General features: G+C 41.9%; 1 protein-coding gene across 1 annotated transcript in view; it reads left to right on the forward strand.

Annotated features, from left to right (window-relative positions):
- The window catches only part of Tnfrsf21 (TNF receptor superfamily member 21), a 66,156-nt gene extending 58,107 nt beyond the window's left edge, over positions 1-8,049 (forward strand). Inside the window, exons 5-6 of the mRNA XM_047559421.1 lie at positions 5,271-5,499; positions 7,200-8,049. Coding sequence (XP_047415377.1) covers positions 5,271-5,499; positions 7,200-7,429 — 459 coding nt within the window. The 3' untranslated portion in view covers positions 7,430-8,049. The remainder of the gene's footprint in view (positions 1-5,270; positions 5,500-7,199) is intronic.
- The last annotated feature ends 13,083 nt before the right edge of the window (positions 8,050-21,132 follow it).

Raw genomic sequence — 21,132 nt, forward strand, 5'->3', positions numbered from 1 at the left:
CAACTCCTTGTGGCCAAGTGATTGACTATAATCAGTTTACTGAGTATGTCGTTTCTAAATGCTGTGAGTCCAGATGTGCAAGTGACATGACCCAGCAAAGGGGTAACTTTGAACCTAGACAGAGCTGGTCCTGAATCCTGGCTCTGTAACCTTGGGCAAATTACTAAACCACTTTGAACCTCAATCTCCTCATCTATAATTGGAGCTAATATCTCAGTAGCAAAAGGGTTATAGATATATTATTTTGAATTATCTAGAACAGTATTGGTAATGACTTATTTCTTAAAGTCCTTTTTTTGTTTACTGGATCTGAGTAACAAGCTGGTCATCTTATATGGAGTAGCAATTAGTTTCTTTTGGATTTAGTAAGTGGGCTTCTAAAAACCATAATTAAAGTGACAGATTTACATGAATGTAACAATTTTTCCTTCTTTCTAAGTGTTAGATGATGTCTAGAGGGAAAGTTCAGTTGAAGAGGGGCTTTTGACTATAAGGAATTTTCTTCTGGAGACAGGCAAATTTGACTCCATGGCATGGAGGAGGACTTGGTAGTACCCAAAGAAGGAGTGCCAGGAGCCACGGGGTTAAGTTTAAACATTTTAGCAGACTTGCAAGGAGGATCCAGGCTGGGTAATTAATACTTCATTTCAAGGGTCACTGATGCATCAAAGTTGTTAATTAGTTTTATGAAAACAGATTGTGCAACCACAGGGACACTGTAATTGGATAGTAATTGAAAATAACTCAATGGTATGCTTTAGTTGAGTGAACCAGTTGTGGGGGATAACTTGGGAAGGAGAAAGGAATTTGGGGTGGGGGTTTAGGAGATTGAAATAGTAGTAGTAAGACAAGCAATAGAGAAGCCATAGTGGAAGGAATGGAAGGACCCAGATGACCTAGTCTAACCTTCTCAGTTTAGAAATGAGGAAGCAGGTCTCATGAGGGAAGTGGTTTTTCAGACACCATGCAGCTGGTTAGTGTTACATCTCCTTTCTTCCCTTGCTATGATTTTCCAGGATTTTTATTACTGATTGTTTAGGAACTGATTCTGGGCAATGGGAAATGCATGCTGAGAAGATGCCTCATGAGGCTGGAGTTCTGGCTTGCTACTGACTGCACAGTCTACTCCACAATGCTGCCAGAGCATAGAGGAGAAGAAAAGCAAACACCTCAAAATCTTTTTGCATTCATATATTCCATGAATGAGGCTTGGAAAGATTTTCTTTTAGCATTCATGGCTCTGCCATCCCCAGGAGCTGGGGGAAAACTACAGCCTTTCCCATTGTGTCCTCTTGGGGAAGGCCAGTCAATTTTCAGTTTGGTGCTAGATGTGTGGAGGATTATTTTTGAACACCAGTTTCTGATTGTGAGTTGGCTGAGCACCAAGAATGGGTGCTGCAGTTTTAGAACTCTGCTTCGACTGGGAAGGTTGGGATGGACACAGCTGGAAAGGAGAAGATGACAGCTTTGACTCATTCCTGTACAACCCAAATACAAGTCAAACCATTGTTCTCATGAACACTGTTGTAAGCCTCAGAAGCCCAGAATGATCAGCTCCCCAAATTCCAAGCAATACTCTGTTTACTTAACCCACTGGGATGGTTCCTTGTACTCACTGTCTTGGCTCTCAGAAAGGAAAGGAAGTCAACAACTGAGCTATAGGTATGACTTACCTGTTGAGTGAGGTCAACCTTATGTCTCTCTTCCCTTATCAGTTTGCACTAATAAATATCTGGAAGGACTAAGTGTACCTGCTTGGAAACCAGTGAGGATGACATTTGGGGATTCATTTGATTAAAAGAGATGGTGCACTCCTCAAGTGCATGCAGTGGAACTCTTCCAGTTTGGGCTCCAAGGAGCGCTTTCCCTGCTTTATCCCTGCTTCATCCCCTTTTGGTCTGTCTTACCTCATTTCTCAAGTTAGCATGATTATCCCATTACATTAAAGCAAAAAGATCTGTGGTTTTCAGGTTTCTCCAAAGGGACATGCCTGTAATCCCAGCACCTTGGGAGGCTGAAGCAGGAAGCCAGCCTCAGCAACTTAGCAAGGTGCTAAACAACTTGATAAGACCTTGTCTCAAAATAAAATATAACAAAGGCCTAGGGATGTAGCTCAGTGATTAAGTGTCCCTGGGTTCAATCCCTGGTACAAAAAAAAAGAAAAAAGATCTGATGGATACATTTCCTTTACAGACCAAGTTTTCCCAGAGGCGGCTATTCTTCTAAGTCTTAATATCTGCCTAAGCAGTAAGTTGGGGTTTGTATGAACAGTTCTGTATCCATGAACACTTAACAAAAACAGAGGAGCTCAGTCTTGGAGATGATCTTCCAGCTATCCTGTTTCATGGCCACCAATATAAATAAGAGTTTCTGCAGCCACAACATTCCCAAGTTAGCAGAAGGAAAATATACTTACCAGCAGAAACTGCTGGTAAAAATAACATGTATTATTTTTCTAATTGTAAGATTAATATATCCCCTTAGAGAATTTGGAAAACTTGAAGAAGCTGAAAGAATAAACTAAATTGCTGTACTTTGTGACTTTTTTCTAAGTTTGTATTCAAAACTTTTTAAAGGAAATAAGACCCTCTTCTATGGAAATCTGGCTTTCTTCCATAGATTTTTGTCTTCCCTTTTAGTATCCCAATCTTATTATAATGATCTTCACTTTCTATAAACTCTAAATGATGAACTTTTGGAATTAATAAATTAAGTTATCCCACAAACCCTGGTGATCGTTTCTGATTAGAGAGATCACAGGTAACAGAGTACAACTACAGTTGCAGTGTTGCAAACCAACTTTGATGGATATGTTAAATGGAGGAAAGAAATAAGTTTCTTTAAGCATTTTTTTCTTATGGAAAAATATAACTAAGTTTCAGGCAGATTTGGAACTCAAGCAGCTACCGTTGCAAAAAGCAAGAGACAGATATACTTAGGAGCTGAGTAAATTTCTAGAAAGATAATTATCATGCTGTCTCTGACTTTAGCCATGCTTGCTCGCTCCATTGTGGAAATGCTAATACCACTCCAAGGGAATTTTCATATTTGCCTTACTGTTAATTACAAAAGAGCATCAGTTTAATGTTCTGCCTTTCCAAATTATTTTGGCAATCATGTGCTTAATTTCTACCAGTAGGAACTTTTTGCAAAACTGAGGGGGAAATTAAAGATGTAAAATTTTGAAATGAGTTCAGGAAATAGACTTCTTAGTCTGTTCGCATGTGATTTGTGGGTGGGAATTTCTTTTTAAACAAGAACAGTGCACCATATTGATGGACTGTGTCTTCCAATATAATGTCCCTGAGAACCAGAATGTGGACAAGAGCTCTTTGTCTAATTGAAGGCATAAAAAAAAGTATCTTGACATGAATGGCCATATGCATGTTCAGGAAGGAGGGGCACATGCCAGGGCCTATTGAATTAAAAAATGTAAAGTATACACATAAAACTTGTCTGAGACACAAAGAAGATCTCTGGGAACAGGTGTTACCTGCATCTGAAATGTACACTGGAAGGAGAGGCCGGGCATAGGTGGTGGTTCAGATGTGGTGGTGTATCAGATGTGTACAGTAATCAGTGGTCTTTCACAATCTGCAGTCTGTTGCAAGAATTTTGCAGGCCTTAGAAGTTGTAAAAGAGGCAGTTGTGTTTGCTTTCTGCCTTATGTATCTTTGGTGTAATGCTTTGAAACGAGAGTCAGTGTTTTGGTTGAAGAGTTTGAGAACATTTCACTTTAAGTGTATGAGGGAAGTGATAGAGTTCTACGGAGAAGTGACTAACAGCTCCAGTGAGTGTGCACGCCACTCCCTGAACTCTGCCCTGTGATCTGGCCCCTGGTTCTCAGACATTCATCTGGGCTGGAAGGGCCAATAAAAGGATCAAATCAATGAAGCAGCAGGTGCCGTAAGTGCCTGCCAGAGTTCCAAAGTCTTTTCTCAGGTGAAAGGGTCAAGTGAGATGTCAAGCAGGCCTGTTCTGAGCCCTGGTGTTCCTCCTGTCACTGTGTACTCTCTTCGTTATTTCTCCTGTAAAACAGGGTCACATCCCCTATGTTTTAGTTTTGTGTCACTGTGACCAGAATACCTGAAAAGAACACATTAAAGGAGGGACAGTTGATTTGGGGCTCACTGTTTCAAGGTCTCATTCCATAGGTGGCCAAATCCATTGCTTTGGGCCTGAGATGAAATAGCACATTACATCACGGGGAAAGGGCAGGGCAGAGGAAAGCAGCTCTTGTCAAAGTACCCAGGAAGTGGGGCAGAAGTGGGCATAGGGAAGAGGCACCCTTCCAGGGAATACCACCAGTGACCTACCTTCTACAGCCATAATTCACCTGTTCATGTCAGTCTGTTCAAACTAGGATGGACTGATTCAGTTATAGCTGTTAGGATCCCAGTTATTTTGCCTCCAAACCTTCCTCCTGCATTGACACAGGTGCTTCTGGGGGACACCTCTTTTCCAAACCATAACAACCTATTGCTTTATACTGGCTCCATTGAATCCTCCTGGGATAAACTGCTCTCACACCTCACTTAGCCTCTGTAGGAGCATCCTAACCAGTCTTCCTATTTGATTCTTCCCTCCCGAAAATCCTCTCTTCACACTCTAATGGTAGTGTTGTGAAGCTCACTGTCCCCACCTGAACCCATCTTGTGTGCTTGCTTGCTTGCTGTTGTGTCTCTGACCTCCACTCCAGAATGTAAGCTTGAGTCTCCATTGCATCTAGTTCTGTCCACTTCCCTGTTGGCCTTACTTAAGAAGACATTTCCTTCCCCAGGGCTCATTAATCTGCCAAGGTTGCACAAAGCACCATAGTCTGTCTTACCACTATTCGTCTTACCCCTATTCTGGAGCTTAGAAATCTGAGATCAAGATGTCAGCTAGGTGGTGTCTCCTGACGCCTCTCTCCTATACTAAAAGATGATGCCTTCTCATTATGTATTCATAAGGTCTTCCCTCTCTGTATCCATGTCCTAATCTCCTTTTTATTTTATTTATTTATTTTGTGGTACCAGGCATCCCCAACACTTTTCATTGTGAGACAGGGTCTTGCTCAGTTGCCCAGGCTGGCCTCCATCTCCTGGTCCTCCTGCCTCAGCCTCTCTGAGTGGCCAGGATTACCTGCCAGCACTACTACTCTTGGCAAGAATTTAACAATATTAAATGGAACAAAAGAATGACTGAGGAGGGGTTTTAATTTGGCTATCTTTTTCTATATCATTTTTAATGTATATAATTTTTTAAAAAGTGTTTTCTCCCTCCTACAGCTGGAAACTGACAAACTGGCCCTCCCAACAAGCCCCAGCCCACTTAGCCCAAGTCCCATCCCCAGTCCTAACGTGAAACTTGAGAATTCCACTCTCCTGACTGTGGAGCCCTCCCCACTGGACAAGAACAAGGGCTTCTTCGTGGATGAGTCCGAGCCTCTTCTCCGCTGTGACTCCACGTCCAGTGGATCCTCAGCACTGAGCAGGACCGGTTCCTTTATTACCAAAGGTACAGTGCCCACCAGTGGGGCTCATGATGCACACTCCGAGCCGCGTCAGAAGCCCCGGGGTTTCTCCCTTGCTGGTCCCATGGTCCAGTTGTCACTGAGCCATTTGAATGACCTATCCTGGAAAACCTGCCCTAAACTCAGATGAGATTGACCTCTGCTCTGAAAAACCATCTCATTGACCAACCAGTACACACCTAGGCCTGCGTGGAGAAGTGACTATCACCCTTTGTCTTCATGATGCTATCAAATGTGCATTTTGGGAAAAGTTTGATAAAATGTAGTCTGATCGGCTTTTTTTTTTTCAAACCAGGGCTTGAACCCAGAGGCACTTAACCACTGGGCCACATCCCAAGCCCTTTTTATTTTCTATTTGAAACAGAGTCTTGCTAAATTGCTTAGGACCTCACTATGTTGTTGAGTCTGACTTCAAGCTTGGACTCCTCCTGCCTCAGCTTCCCAAGTCTCTGGGATTACAAGCATGTGTCACCATGCCTAGCATGGCATGTTGGGCTTTTTTTTGAAAATTATTTATCAAGTTTTCTAAATTCAGGGATTTCAAGTATATTGAGAGTCAGTAGTACAATAGTGACATAAATTGATCCTAAAATTGCTCTAAACTACATTGTAAATAATGTTTTAAACAATAAATGGATACTTTTGGTAAACAACTTGCCACTTTTGGTCTACACTGGTAGTGTAGGGAATTACATACACTATACTGACGGCAAATTTTTGTTACAAATTCCCTACTTTTTAAGCAATTATATTGAAATTTTAGTGAAAAGGTTATAATTTTTATTATACTTTATAAAATTACTTATGTTTTATGCATATATATGTACTAATTATATTTAATATTTATATAAAATTTTTGTATTTTAGTATATATTTTGTTACATATTTTAAAGAGAATGTTTTATAATTTTGATAGAAGTCAGTAGTTCCTCACCCCAATGTAAAGTATGACCCAAAAAACAACATTTCTTATTTATGTGCTGTTTCTTTCTCCACATTTTGAAGTATTGCAATGTAATCAGGAAGTCAAATAAGCAACTGCTCTGGTTTGAGAGTTTTGATCATTTGGAGAAGGGGTGGGCCAACATACATCTTTGTTTAGTAGACATTTTATTGGTGGAACAAATAATGAGGATTTCTTAAAGTATTTTAACATTTTTCTCCTGAGTTTCAGAATAATTTAGTAATCATTTGAGTCTAGATAGATGTCACATTAATGACACATCTATAACCCATTCAAGCAGGTTCTTGTCTGATCTCTATTGTTTGCAGATCTTGTTTGCTATCTTATGTACAATGCAAGTAAAAACTCATGTTTTATTATGTTTTCGATACTGGGGATTGAACCCAGAGGTACTTAGCCACTGAGACACATCCCAGCCCTTTTTATTTTTTAAGACAAGGTCTTGCTAAGTTGCTGAAGCTGACTTTAAACTTGGGATCGTCTTGCCTCAGCCTCCTGAGTTGCTGGGATTAGAGATGTACCACCATACCTGGCAAAAACTTGTGCTTAAAAAAAAAAAAAATGTGCCTAATGGTAACACACTCACTTTGAGGGGGATTAGAGGGAGGGGGATTGAGGGGGATTAGAGGGAGGGGGGATTAGATGTCCCTCTCTAGACAGCCCCCACCCACTAAAGCAATCCTTTCATCTGTCTCCTTCCCTTTCCTCTTTTCCCTGCAGAAAAGAAGGACACAGTGTTGCGGCAGGTACGCCTGGATCCCTGTGATTTGCAGCCTATCTTTGATGACATGCTGCACATTCTGAACCCTGAGGAGCTGCGGGTGATTGAAGAGATTCCCCAAGCTGAGGACAAACTAGATCGGCTATTTGAGATTATTGGAGTCAAGAGCCAAGAAGCCAGCCAAACCCTGCTGGACTCTGTTTATAGCCATCTTCCTGACCTGTTGTAGAACATAGGGACACTGCATTCTGGAGGTCATGCTGGATATTAGTGGCAGGGTGGTTTTGTTTTGTTCCTGACTTTTGTTTTTTGGGGTGTGTGTGTGTGTTTAACAGAGTATATGGCCAGTGTTTGAGTTCTTTCTTTTTCTTTACCCTTCTGGGAAGTTAGATTAAGTCTTTTTAAGGTATAACTGTTGCAAAATATCCACCACTAAAGTTTTTTAAGTTCTGTATTTTCTCTGTGTTTGCCGCCTTATGTATTTTCAAAATTATTCTGTGCACTTTAAATTCACTTAACTTACCATAAATTGCAGTGTGACTTTTCCTGCACACTGGATTGCAAGACTCTTAACTTCTTAAAAGTATAAATGGCATCTCATGAATTCTATAAGCAGTCTTCATGTCTTTCAACATCCACACCTACTTTTTTTAAAAATAATTACTACACATTTTTATTATTGTTTGTTCTTTACACATGTTCTTAAGAATTAAGGAAATTTAAGACCCTATTGAGTTACTGTAATGCAATTAGTCTTTGAATTATCTTTTTAATATGTCTTGTCGTGTAGTTCATATTCATGGCTGAAACTTGACCACACTATTGCCGATTGTATGGTTTTCACCTGGACACTGTGCAGAATGCTTGATTACTTGTGCCCCTCTTAATGCTAATATGCTCTGGGCTAGAGAAATAAAATCCTCGAGCCATCCGGACTTGCTGTTTCAGTGGCTTGACAACTGGGCCACCAAGGAACTTGAACTCCATCTTTTAGGGATTGAGCTCTTCTGGAACACATTGCTGCACTTTGGAAAGTCAAAATTGAGTGCCAGTGGCACCTTTTCCATAGAGAATTTGCCTAGCTTTGCTTTAAAAGGTGTCTGTTTTTATACACACATAGCCAATAGGTCCAGTCTGCCCTCAAGGCCTTGATCTTGCTGGATTTCCTTCATCATTCAATCACTTTAATTAAAAATGGCTGCAGCTGTAAGAACTCTTGTCTGATATATTTGCAACTATGCTCCCATTTATAAACCTACCGTCTAATGCTCAGTTGCCAGATTCTAATGCAAAGGTGGTGTGGACTCCCTTTGTGTGTGGGGGTTTGTGGGTAATGGTGAGGGACCGATATCAGAAAAATGCCTTCAAGTGTACTAATTTATTAATAAATATTAGGTGTTTGTTACTTGAGTAGTTTGAGTGTATTTTATCCTTAACTGCCCTGCCTTGTACAGGTTTTCTGGTTTTAACCCTATGATTAGTCTCTTGAAAAAGTGTCTTCTACCTTCCTCAGGCTCTCTAATCTCTAAATCATGCAAATTAGCAAAGGTGTCTGAAAAGGGACTTGGAGGCTCACAGAGAAGGACTCTGGGGAAATTTACTAAGCATTTCCTAGTCTTTTGGGCTAAACCTTAGGCTCCTATTTTTAAGATTGTCCCTATTTTAAGAACTATACAGAGGTAGAGCAGAGAGGTGCAAATAATGACTGGGCCTGGGAGTGTGTGCTTATTCATTTCCACTGAAGAAATTTGCCTCTCATGGGACAATCTATACAAGTTCACAGGTATAGGAAACCTCATTGTTCCTGAGTAACTCCAAAATGTAATGTAATGTAATATAAAAATATGTCATTATAATATAAAGCTGCTCCCCCGCCCTTTACACTGCAGCCATTTCTCTCCCTCCCATCTTACAATCTAGATTGTCAGTCTGTGAACATCCTAGCCAGCTATCCTAGCCATCCTAGCCATCCTAGTCAGCCTGCGAACCCCTTGGCCTGATTGCTGTAAGCCTGCAAAATTCCACTACTTAGGAGAAGCTCCTGCGCCATTCTCTCTCTCTCTCTCTCCCTCTCCCTCTCTCTCTCTCTCTCTCTCTCTCTCTCTCTCTCTCTCTCTCTCTCTCTTTCTCTCTCTCTCTCTCTCTCTCTCTCTCCCAGCCCTGAGAGCGGACGCTCTGGTCCTCCGCCTAATAAAATCTCTGGTGTGAGTTCCCGTGTCCGGAGTGGCTTTCTGGGTGCTGTCACTGGACCGCGACTCAGACTGGGTGCTCCAGAGTGCTTATTACCCTGGATTCAAGGGTCTGAGCTGCCACCTGAACTGAGCCGCGTTTTTTTAGTCATTATTTTATTTATTACATGCCTGGGAGCTTGGGACCCCTGGCTCTACAGAATTCCAATGACCAAAGTCAGCACTTTTAAGTTCCTCTTCCAGTGAGTATCTAGAAAGGGACACCCCGTCTGTACTCTTTTGACACTCTCCTCTGCAACATTACGGGGTTTTTCTGGTTTTGTCCACTTTCACATTAGTTTCCAGAGAATTATCTTGACATTTGATCTTCCTGGTTCTCAAACCATGTTTCTCTTCCTTTTGTTGATAAAAGACAGGAGCTCTGTCATACAAGGACCAAACTAGAATGGGACAGAGATGGAAGAGGAAGAGACAGATCTGCCACTTTATGTGGGAGTGGAAAATAAAATGAATGAATGAGTCAGGATTACAGTTGTTTATAGATCATTTGTAGCTTGGGAATGCTTTTATTAATAACCTACATTTACATTTTTAAACTTTACAAAATGCTTTTTATAGTATCATTGAATCCTCACACCCTATAAAATAGGTACTATTATTGCACCTATTTTACAAAATGAAAAATTGCCTTATAAAGCTAAGGAACTTGTTTAAGTCCTCATAGCAAAGTTATAGAGATCAAACTTGAATCTGGGTTTTCTGAATGTCTGGATTCAAGACTGTTCATTCTATTCAGGAACAGCAACTAGAAATCTCTGTCAGTTGAAACAAGAGGGCCTCGATCCTGGTGACGAAGTTGATCTGGGTTACAAGTAAAGCCCTACATGCGAGTGTAACAAATGCATGTGAAAGTATAGGAATGGGGTGATCTTTGGTGATGGCCCAAGGTAAAGAGACATAGGAGTTGTGGTTAACAAAAGCTTATGTTTGAACTTACATGGTGCATAGGCTTTCTAGAAAAGAATGTAAACTCCAGCTGCACTATTAAAATACACAGTTTTGATCAGAGTTTAAGATCAAGTCATTTACACTTTGGGGTTCCCTGGTTTGGGCTTCCTTATTTTGAGAAGTATGGTGAAACTAGAAGATTTCCAGTGTAGGGGTTGGGAGGTGGGGGAATAACCAGAAGGGTAAGAAACAGAGTCAGGGGTGACTATTGGGAAATCTAAGCCAGAGGACGAAGATCCTCTAGGCAGGAGAAAGACTAGCTTCAGTAATTTGAAGGGCTAAGAGACTGTTTTTCTTCAGAGAGTAACAGTTTTCTCTAAGCTGAGTTAGGCTAAATGCAATTAGATCAGGCTGCTTTTCAGAGAATGATCCCTCTCTGGGAAAAAGTTGGACAGGAGTCATTGGTTCTCAAACTTTCATTTAAATAAAAATCAGCAGGGAAAGAGCAGTTTGTTAAAAAGGCAGATTCCCAGAGTTCAATTAAGCGGGTTTGTGGTGAAACCCAGAAAGAGCCTCCTGCACACTTATTTTGGTCACATTTAGAAGACAATGTTTAGATATTTTAGATTCTTATCACTGTGGACCTTTAGGACTGGCAATGTGGACAATACCTGGAAAGTTCAGAAATGCACAACTGGAGGGCACTTTGATGTTCTCCTTTAACTTTAATGTGCAAATGAAACACGGGGTGGGGAGGTCTTGTTAAAATGCAGATTGTTTTGGGGGATGGGACCCAAAGGAGCTCCTCAGTGAAGGCGTGCTACAGCTCTTAGGATAATGCTGGGCACCCCTAGGTGGTGCCTCCATTTCACAAAAAGAGTAGCACTAACATGGGGCAAGACTACACCAATTCCACCCAAGGAAAGAAAACATTCTGATGATCCAAAGAGATTTGCAGAACCAAGCAAACCTGGTCAAAATCTACAGAAGGCAGTTCTCAGACGTAGCTGCACATTGGAACCAGCAGTGGAACCCTGGGAAAGCCGGTGCCCAGCCGTACTCCAGACCTACCATGTCAGAATCTCAGGGTGGGACACAGGCAGCAGCATTTTTTTAGTTCCTCAGGAGATCTCAGTGTGTACTCAGGTTGGAGAATCACTTATTTAAGAGCTTGAAAAGAGAGTGCTTCCTAAGCCTCATCCAAGATCTGAGTAAATCTCCCAGGAAATTAACCTGGGACTCTTATTTAAATGTGATTTTGCTGTAGCCAGTGAGAGGAAGCCTGTTCACTTCAAAGCAACTGGGAAGCAAAAAAAGAGAGGAAGAAACTGGGGTCCCAATATTTCTATCAAGGGCATGCCCCCTGTGACGTAACTTCCTTCCACTACACCCCACATCCTAAGAGTGCCACAGGCTGGTCACCAAGTCTTTAATACCTGGGCTGTTGGGGGAACACTTGCACACTCTAGTGCTGTGCAAAGAATTGATACACTATCAAGCACCGATGGAGTGACACCTTAAAACGTTAATTGCAGAGATGAACCCACCTGCAAATAATTCTTCATAGACTTAATCATAATATATCAGGTACGATTAGTCAAGAATATTAAGGAAGTGATGTTATTCTGGCTTAGGTTACAACATATTTTTCAATAGTTTGTTTTCAAAGAGCTGTAGTAAAAAATGAATCACGAAACTGCACTATCTCGTAGTGATTTTTGTAGCACCTAGGCCAATTGCAACATCGATCTTATTGTGTAATGTTGCAGACACAACATGTACCTAAGTTGGACTTCGACTTGAGAAATGTGATATGTTGTCTAGCAAACACACAGTCCTTGTTTTTGGTAGAAACCTTGGATGCCATCTAGAGAGCCCTGTGGTTTTCTGGGAGGGAGCATTGTCCATACCTGCAAGTTAGTGGTGGAGCCTGGCACCTGAATCCCCCTAAGCACTCTTTCACAATGCCAAGTTCTCCTTTTGCGTTTACTTGTAAGCCAAAAATAAGATCTACTCATTTGACCAAGGGTTAAGTTTTTGAAAGATTTTTACCTTATTTGATTTTAAATAGCCGTATATGTGAAACACATTTGCATGCCGGCGTCCTGGATTTCAAATATGTTTATAGAATATCTTGCAACATGTATTAAAAAGATACCTTGAGGGAGAGTGGGCTAGTCAGGAGATAGGAGAAAGGAAATGTTTTTGTCATGACATGCACTTTTGAGTCTTTTGAGTTATCTATCCTTCATGTGTATTGTTGATTTTTTACAAATTCTAAGTGAAAAGTTTTTAGAATATTTCCATAGCATCCAGGAAATGTGCAATCATGAAGGTCAAGGTAAGAATTATATAAATAAGACTTGAAATGCTACAACAGCTTTGTGGGAAGCATTGCAGGGAAATCTGTCAAGGGAATTAGCCTCTTGTCTGCTGTCTAGGAGTGGTAACTTCCCCCTTCTCTCTCCAGCTTCTTCTAAGGATTTGGGGTCTTTTTGTTGGGCTTTCTCTCAAGCTTATGCAAAAGTAATAAAAAGTTCAAATGGGCCAGGTTCTGTGCACACATCTGCAATATCAGCAGCTCTGGAGGCTGAAGAAGGAGGATTAAGAGTTCAAAGCCAACCTCAGCAATGGGGAGCACTAAGCAGTTCAGTGAGATCCTGTTGCTAAATAAAATACAAAATAGGACTGGGGGTGTGGCTCAGTGGTTGAGTGCCCCTGATTTCAATCCCACCCCCTGATTCTCCAAAAAAAAGTTCAAATGGGAGAGAAATTAGACAGGTGGAACTTAGCAGCTATTTTCTGTCTGCAACATCTTTTTATATTTCTTAGCACAGGAAGCTCTCATTACATCATCTTGGGAAAAAAAAAGTTACAGATGTCTTAAGGGTCTTGTGGTAGTCCTTTGTCTCTCCAAAGGAGGTGCTTCTGTTCTGTACCAGTGTCTCACAGTCACTCAACTTCTGCTTTATCCACACCAAAACGGCAAATAGGAAATCTCATGGGGGATGGAAAAGAGATAAGAAAGTACATTTCCAAGAGTCCTGTGACAATTGTTGCTCATTATTTATCACTCCTTTCATCCATCCGTGAAACATTGGAACAACTACCAAATCGCAGCTATCAATGAGAAGAGAGCAGTTGTCTGTTCATTGCTGAATAAATGAATAAATGAAAGCTTCTGACATCCACAAGTTCCCAACTTAGAAGGGAAGCTAGGAGCAATATGAACTTAACAAAAAACTATGAGAAATATGGATATCATAATCAAATGTAGCCAAGTGTAAGGGTATTAATATGAATAGCATATTAGAAGATCCAAAAACTAGTATAAATCAAGGATAAAGATGGCAAGATTTCTTAGTGTAAGCCTTCCTCTTTATTGATTTCAAAGAATATTGTGTGGAAAACAAAGGGCTGACAAGTGAAGTGCAGTTCCATCCATTTAAAAGCTTTGGGGAATGATGAAAAGGGAAAGGAAAATGTGGTTACATTGTAGACATTTTCATATAAGCAAGGATTTCGTACCTTTTATCCATTGATTTCCCCCCATTTTCCAGGCTTTTTGTTAACCAGCATGAGACAGTCATGTGATGGCTTTGCACGTATCACATCTTCAGAGGATGTGAGTGCTCACAGAACATTCCCCCTTTACAGTATTCAATACACTTGAGATTATTCACTGTTTCATCTTATCTGAATCTTGTAGTATAGGAACTCTCATATTTTTATTCTACTAATGAAAATAGAATAATTGTCTCACGGAATCATTATTTTCTTCTGAGCAGAATCTAGGAGACAGAAAACATTGTAGCATCCTGGGGAGAACACTGAGCTTGGATTCAAAAGTTCTGGATTCATGGTGACTAGAAAGTTAGGCTAGGGAAGTCTGAGTGTGTTCAAGTCAAATATCAGAGTAAGGTGATATCCCAGAGGCCAAGAAGGCTCTGAGAGTTTCAAGGAAGCAAGAGCCATGAGACAGACACTGTTACCACAGTCAGGTCAAGCTCTGGGTCAGAAACCAGAGTCTGAACATACAAGAAAGAAAATCAATATCGGAGAAGAGCAATCAGAAGGTGATAGTGCAGTGCTGGGAACTGAGGCAAAGGCTCAGCAGAGCTACGCATTTCTTCTTCACTTTCTCTTTGGGCATAAACTGAGTCCAGGCATGTAAGTGAGTTTCAGGCCTGGGAAGGGCTGATGGACTCGTAAATTGTAGGATGGTGAGCCCAGCAGTGGAGTCAACAGAGTCTAAAGGTCCAGATGGGAACCTAACTGGAGGATATGTGCTGGCAAGTTCTAAGGGTTATGAGTCTCAGTAATCTAGGGCTTGTAGGTTGTAAGGACCATTTCCAAGTTTCCACAGTTTAAAGTCTCTAGGTGACTCCAAGCAGGAGTGGGGTGGGAGACCAACCAAGGCCTAGAGAACAGGGTGTGGGATAGAGAAGGCTAGTAGCATGTATTGGACAACTACTTCCTAAAAGGTGGGATTGGGGTAAAAAGCCCACTAGAGACCATCTGGGAGGAGGATTCACTCTAGGCTCTAACTGCCCCCCCTAAACAGCTCCTCCTCTCTAAGACCAGCTCTATCCCCAGAATCAAGCTTCAAGATTAGGGTAAGAGTCAGGCAAACAGCAGTCAAACACAATATTATCAGAACCTAGACAACCATGGGTCCCAAATAAGGAAAACAGGTGAGTGATTCCCTGGCTCAAAAGAGGAAATAAATGGGTGGAAATGAAGTTATTCCTGGTTTCAGGAGAATTGGCATTCTCCTGTTCTGGAATAACATTCTCGATGGATCCTGAATCTGAATGAGAATGAAAATCTAAATGTCAAGTGTGAAACTAGATCCAACATGGTCAAATGGTGCCTTCCACCACCATCCACTGAGTCATCAGTTAAAAGTTTGATTAATTTTTAGTTTAGAAACAAATATTTTTATACATTTAATAGCTCCAGATATCTGTGACCCAAGGATGAGTGTATTATGTAATGGAAGGTCCATTAGAGGTCATTTAATCACACTTCTCACTCCTGAGCTCTCTAGTGCATTCTTTATTGCAATTCAAATTCATGACCCCTGGAACTAAAAACATGACCCCTCTAGCCCTGGAGCTCTGAAAGCAGTAGAGCGCAACAATTCAAGAGCAAAGTGTAAAATTTTCATCTGTGAACCAAGTGGAGGCAGTGATCACACCAGATTAGACCAGTGTCAAGGGTTACCTACACAACCCCAATTCAGCTGCCAGTCGGCAACTCTGCATTTCCTTTTGAGTTCTACAGATTTTGTTCACACATCTACATGATCAAACAGCTACATGATCAAACAACCCTGGTGTTACAAAACGAACATTTCCTAATATATTTCCACAGGTGCACTGCAGGTACAGTCAACCTAATAAAAACAATCACTGTAACAAAAAAGAATTATTTGCATCACCACTCCCCATCTCATAATTGTTTTGAATTTACTTTGTCATACTGAGTGAAGCAAATATGTAAAAATCATAAAGTCTGGTCTAGGGTCTGACTTGAAAACATTTTTCTGGGAAAACAAATGTTTGCAAACTTAACAAATGTACATGCTGTGGATAATATTCCTCACAGTCAGGTAGATTCTAGACCAAGCAAAAATCTTTGGGGGAGGCACCAGTCTTTGGTTAATTATCAAAGAGATAGGACAATCTTAGGAGAACTTATTTTCATAAGAGATGATGTCAAGGTTGAAAAGTGCTTTGGTGAATCCAGGCATTTGGGGAATTCATCATAGCTGCGTCTCTTATGGCATCAGGACTCCCTCTCTCTCCCATGAGCCTTTCTCCAGTTGCTCCCTTGCTCGTATTGGTATTGTCCTCCAAGGTCTGGATGCAGTGCATTTTGAACTCTTGTTATTGGCCCCATCTACCTATTCAAATGTATTGGTCCAGCAATGTGGTACATTTTGCAGTTTCTCAAATAGACCCAAATGTCTTCCACAGATCTTTGCCAGGGCCACTTCCTCTGCCCCAAATCTGCTTCTTCCTCCTCCCTCACCAGCTAATTCACTCCTACTTTGCAAGACTCAGCTGCACCATCAACTCATGGGAGATGCCTTTCTGCCACCTGTCAGTCCCCACTGGTCTGTTACATGTTCCAATCTTGTCTACTGTATACCAGGAGCTGTACCTAGTGAATGTTTATGGGATTAACAAAAGGAAGTTAGGGCATTATTGTGAAGCTTGGAGACTGGTTAGGAAGGAAGGCAGAACATTAAGAAGAAAGGGAGGAGGGCAAGCCAGATGTCCTATGGAGCAACAGAACCTAACGACATTAAATTCAGAAAGAGGAAGATGTGGATCTCGTTTGCCAGGTGTTTCCAGTGTATTTGGAGTTGGCGAGGCAAACCCAAGTGAGAACATTAAAGTTATAAATTATAGAACTATGATCAAGAATCGATGGGGTAAATATACAGTGGAGAAGCAATTAAAATGGGAGAGTGTTATTTTCTGTCCCTCCTGGAGACTGGGTGTCTTGCTCTTTTCTAGGCTCCATCTCTTGTTTAAATAAAAGTAAAATTTATGCAAAATGTATGTTTACCTCCTTTCTGAAATTTCCTCAACATGAAATGACACAGTGTCTTATATTTGTTTCAAAATAATTTTGGGTTGGGGGATGGGAAGTGGGATGAAACGATCCTGGCTAATCCTCCTGATTAGTCCACTATTGTTGACTCTGGGTGACAGTTACACTGGGGCTTATTAAACTCTCCTACTTTTGTGTGTGTTTGAAATTATTCATCATAAAAAGTTCAACATTAATCTTTATCATGAACCATGAGTTCTTCTTCAGGGGAGGCCATTAAATATTAACTGAACCTTTCCACATGCCTTTGACAAGAGTAATACACAGGTGCAATGTGTCAGATATTTAACAAGGTACAAGATATTAAATTGTGATAAATGTAACTTTCCCCATGCTCCCTGCTTCCCATTCAACCTGAATACAGCTTTTCCTGGATCCTGACTCAATTCAGGAATGTTTTATTTTGGAGGAGCTGGCGAGGGTCATCAATGGCCTTACCACTGAAAAAGGGAACAGCATTCTCCTTTCAATGGATAACAATTGAGGGTCACTTATATATTAAATATCCACCAAATGTGAGAACATGTATCAGGGCCATGCTATATCCCCTCTTATTTCCAAATATGTGAAATGGATCATAGTACCTACCTTGGAGGATTTTTGGAGGAGTAAATGAGTCAGCACACAAAATGACCAAAGACTTTAGGAAGTTGAGCAACCAGTAAGTTTTACCATCTGTGTTAGCGCTAGCATTAGCGTTAGTGTTAGTAGTGTTGGTATAGCTCTTGGATTGCTAAAATGACATTTTTAGCTGGAAGTGGTCAAGATGAATGGATGAAGGAGAAGGATTTATGGAAGAAATGAACCTTGCCTTGATGGAAAGACAGTTTACTTTTAGATAGAGGAAGAAGCATGATTTTCTGAATAGAAGAAGAGGAGAAAAGACAAGAGTTAGGAATGAGCATGGGGAGTGCAGGGGTCAGTGAGATGGCAGTTGTGTGTAAAGCAGGGCGTGTGGGATGGAGGAGGGGGAGTGAGGCAGGACTGGAGTGTGGGTACAAAGAACAGGGCAGTGAAGTTTAGACTTGAAGCAGGAGGCAGTGTGGAGCCAGGGGAGTGGTCTGGTCCAGGGAGGGGTGAGATGAAAGCATATTTCAGGAGGATTAGGCTGGCAGGAAGCATGAGATATCTTGGTTTTGGGCAGGTTCAGACCAAAGATTGACAAGAAGTCCCTAAGGAACTGTGGTATTCTGAGGTTTGGCCCAGTTTTGGGCTCCCAGCCGCAGTTGTGACACCTCCTTGGGAAAACTGCAGTTTTCTAGGGGACCCAGTGGTGTGTCTCTGGGTCTCATCCCACCACTAGTTCTGCTTCTATGCTGTCTGCTCACCTGACATCACCAGGCAATGCCACCCCAAGCAGGCTGGGATTTTCAGAGGCAGCTTCCAGAACCTGCCTCTTCTGGATTTCCTCCCCTGCAGAGAGGATAAAATGCATTGCTCAATTTTGCCAGGGGCCTCTGTAGTCATAGGACCATGGCTGACCTTGGCTTCTCTTTGGCTTACCTTGTATGCTCCTCTCCTCCTGGAGAGCCCTTTCCCCTACCTGTTCATACCTTGAACTCATTTAAACCTTCTCCACTCCCCTCTGATTCCTTCTTGTGAAACTTCTAAGGAGGAATTGTGTTTCCAGGCCCAGGAGCAAGATTTGGAAAGACAGCATGTGCTGCCAGGCCCAGGAAGGAAAGTTAATGAGAGGGTGAGTATTCTTACTCTGACTTTCTTTCATTGCTAGTATTTTATAGGTAACAAGGAAAGCTCCGGGCATTTGTGCCCCACCCCCAAGTAGACTGGGAGCAGGGCCAGAGCTGCAGTTCTTGCTCAGCCACCTCATGGCCCACACTCTGCACCATCTCCAGGAACTACTCCTCCATTTAGGCAATGGTAACTTGGGCTTCTTGCTCTGTAAATCCTTTCAAGCTTCAGTCTTCTAGGGTTCCCTGAGAAGCATCCCAGTCCTAGTGCATTGACTTGAGTGCAATCCTGGGTCTAACCAGGGCTGTAGCTGTTCTGAGAGGGAAAATGAATTAAATAACCACGGAGGAATCACTCTTGCAAACAAGTCACACTCACAGGTATGCACACCTATACATACAAACTCTGACTATGTCCCACTCTCTACAGAGTGATTGACTCCCCTACTTCCAACAGTACTGGGAATTGAAACCAGAGGTGCTCTACCCCTGAGTTAGATCCCCAGCTCTTTTTAAAATGTTTGTTTTGAGACAGGATCTCACTAAGTTGCCAAGGCTGGACTTGAGCTTGTGATCCTCCTGCCTCAGCCTCCCAAGTTGTAAAGATTACAGGCACGAGTCCCTGCACCCAGCTTGATTTACACTTGCCTCAAGAAGCTTCAGTGAATGTATCACCTATAGCCTTACTAGAATCCTCCCTCACCCTGTTAAAGCCCTTGGTGGAGACAAAGCTAAGGGGAAATTCACACTTAATAAGCTCATGTGGTCTAGAGTCACACCAGCAACTGGTCTTCCCACCCTCCCTCATTTCCTTGAATTATCAGATCCCCTTCTCTGCTATTCTGTCCCCAAAACAGTCAACAGGTAGGTGATAGGTATCCAGGGTGCTTGGAGCCCTGCCATGGTCTCCTGTGCTGTCTCAGAGAGGCACAGGCCAGGACTTTGGCTTGAAGGAAGATTTTATTCTAGTTAGGGAAGACAGGTAACCAACCCTACAGTACATGGTAACTACCAGTGAGCAGACAGTCAGTGTCATAGGACTCTTCAGGAGTCTGAGGAACTAACAAGTTTAGGGAAGATTTCCAAAGGAGATGCCTGCAAGAGAGATAAAAAGAAATGGGGGAAGTTTTGGGCACACAGAGCGGACATGAGTGCTTTCCCAAGGAATGAGTTAATACATGTGAGGAAGAAGAGGTCCATGACAAGCCTGGATTTGCCTGTTTGAGGAAGAATTTCATGGGTGGTAGGAGATGATGTTGGAGAGAGAGAAGGAGGAGGCATCTGGGGACAAGTAGAACAGCCAGCACTTGGAAAGGAAAACACAGGGAGTGTGTGTAGCTGCTGTAGTTCTAAAGGACGGTCAGTCAGTTATTGCAGTTGGGCTATGAATTAATACCACCATGGAATCCTAAAAGAACCTGGAGAAAATGTGCATCCTCAAGAGATCAGTTTGCTTTATTCAGGCAACATCCTCCTTAGAGTTGAAGTTTTTCTTTCTTCATTGCTAGTCTACATACTACAGTTGCTTCAATGTATGCTTTGCAGACTTTAAGCATGGGTTTCCTGTGGGCAGGAATATTAGGTATGTGCAAATGTGTATGTGTGTTTGTGAGAGAAAGAACGCATTGAGGAGGCAGGGAAGAAGGATTAGTGTAGTTTCTTGCTATTGGTGCCCAATTAAATTTAACATTTAATAAAAGCTGCTGTCCTGAAAAAAGAAGAGAGCATACGTTAATCAGCTATTTATCACTGTGACCAAAATACCTGACAAGAACAATTTAGAGGAGAAACTATTTATTTGGGGTTCATGGATTCAGAGGGTCAATCCACGGTCAGTCTACTCTGTTGGTCTGAACCTGAGATGAGGCAGAATGTCATGGTGGAAGATGTGATGGAGAAAATCTGTTCAGCTTATGGCAACCGGGGCGGGGGGAGAGAGAGAAGCCAGGGGCAAATTATAGTCTCCAAGGGCTAATTCCCAGTGACCCACTTTCTCCAGCCATGCCTCATCTGTCCATAGTTATTGCCCAGTAACCTATTCAAATAATTAACCCATCAAAGTTACAGCTCTCATCATCTAATCATTTCCCCTCTGAGTCTTCCACCATTGCCTAGCACATAAGCCTTTTGGGGACACCTCAAGTTCCAACCAGAGCACAGCTGCACTGGAAACACCATGCATTCCCTTTTTTGTTTAGTGGACTCTTCCACCAACTAAGTCAGGGCCATTTAGTCACCTTGGTGGTAACCGAACGCTGGCCAAAAGAGAGAGTAGCTTGGAAATCAATTTCCTTAGCTGGGCATAGTAGCACATACCTGTAATCCCAGTGACTCAGGAGGCTGAGGTAGGAGGATTGTAAGTTCAAAGCCAGTTTCAGCAACTTAGTAAGACCATTTCAAAATAAAAAATAAATCAGCTGGGGATGTGGCTTAGTGGTTAAGCACCCCTAGGTTTAACCCCACTCTTCCTGCAAAAAAAA

This window comes from Sciurus carolinensis, chromosome 7 (assembly GCF_902686445.1).
Source record: "Sciurus carolinensis chromosome 7, mSciCar1.2, whole genome shotgun sequence".
Lineage (NCBI taxonomy): Eukaryota > Metazoa > Chordata > Mammalia > Rodentia > Sciuridae > Sciurus > Sciurus carolinensis.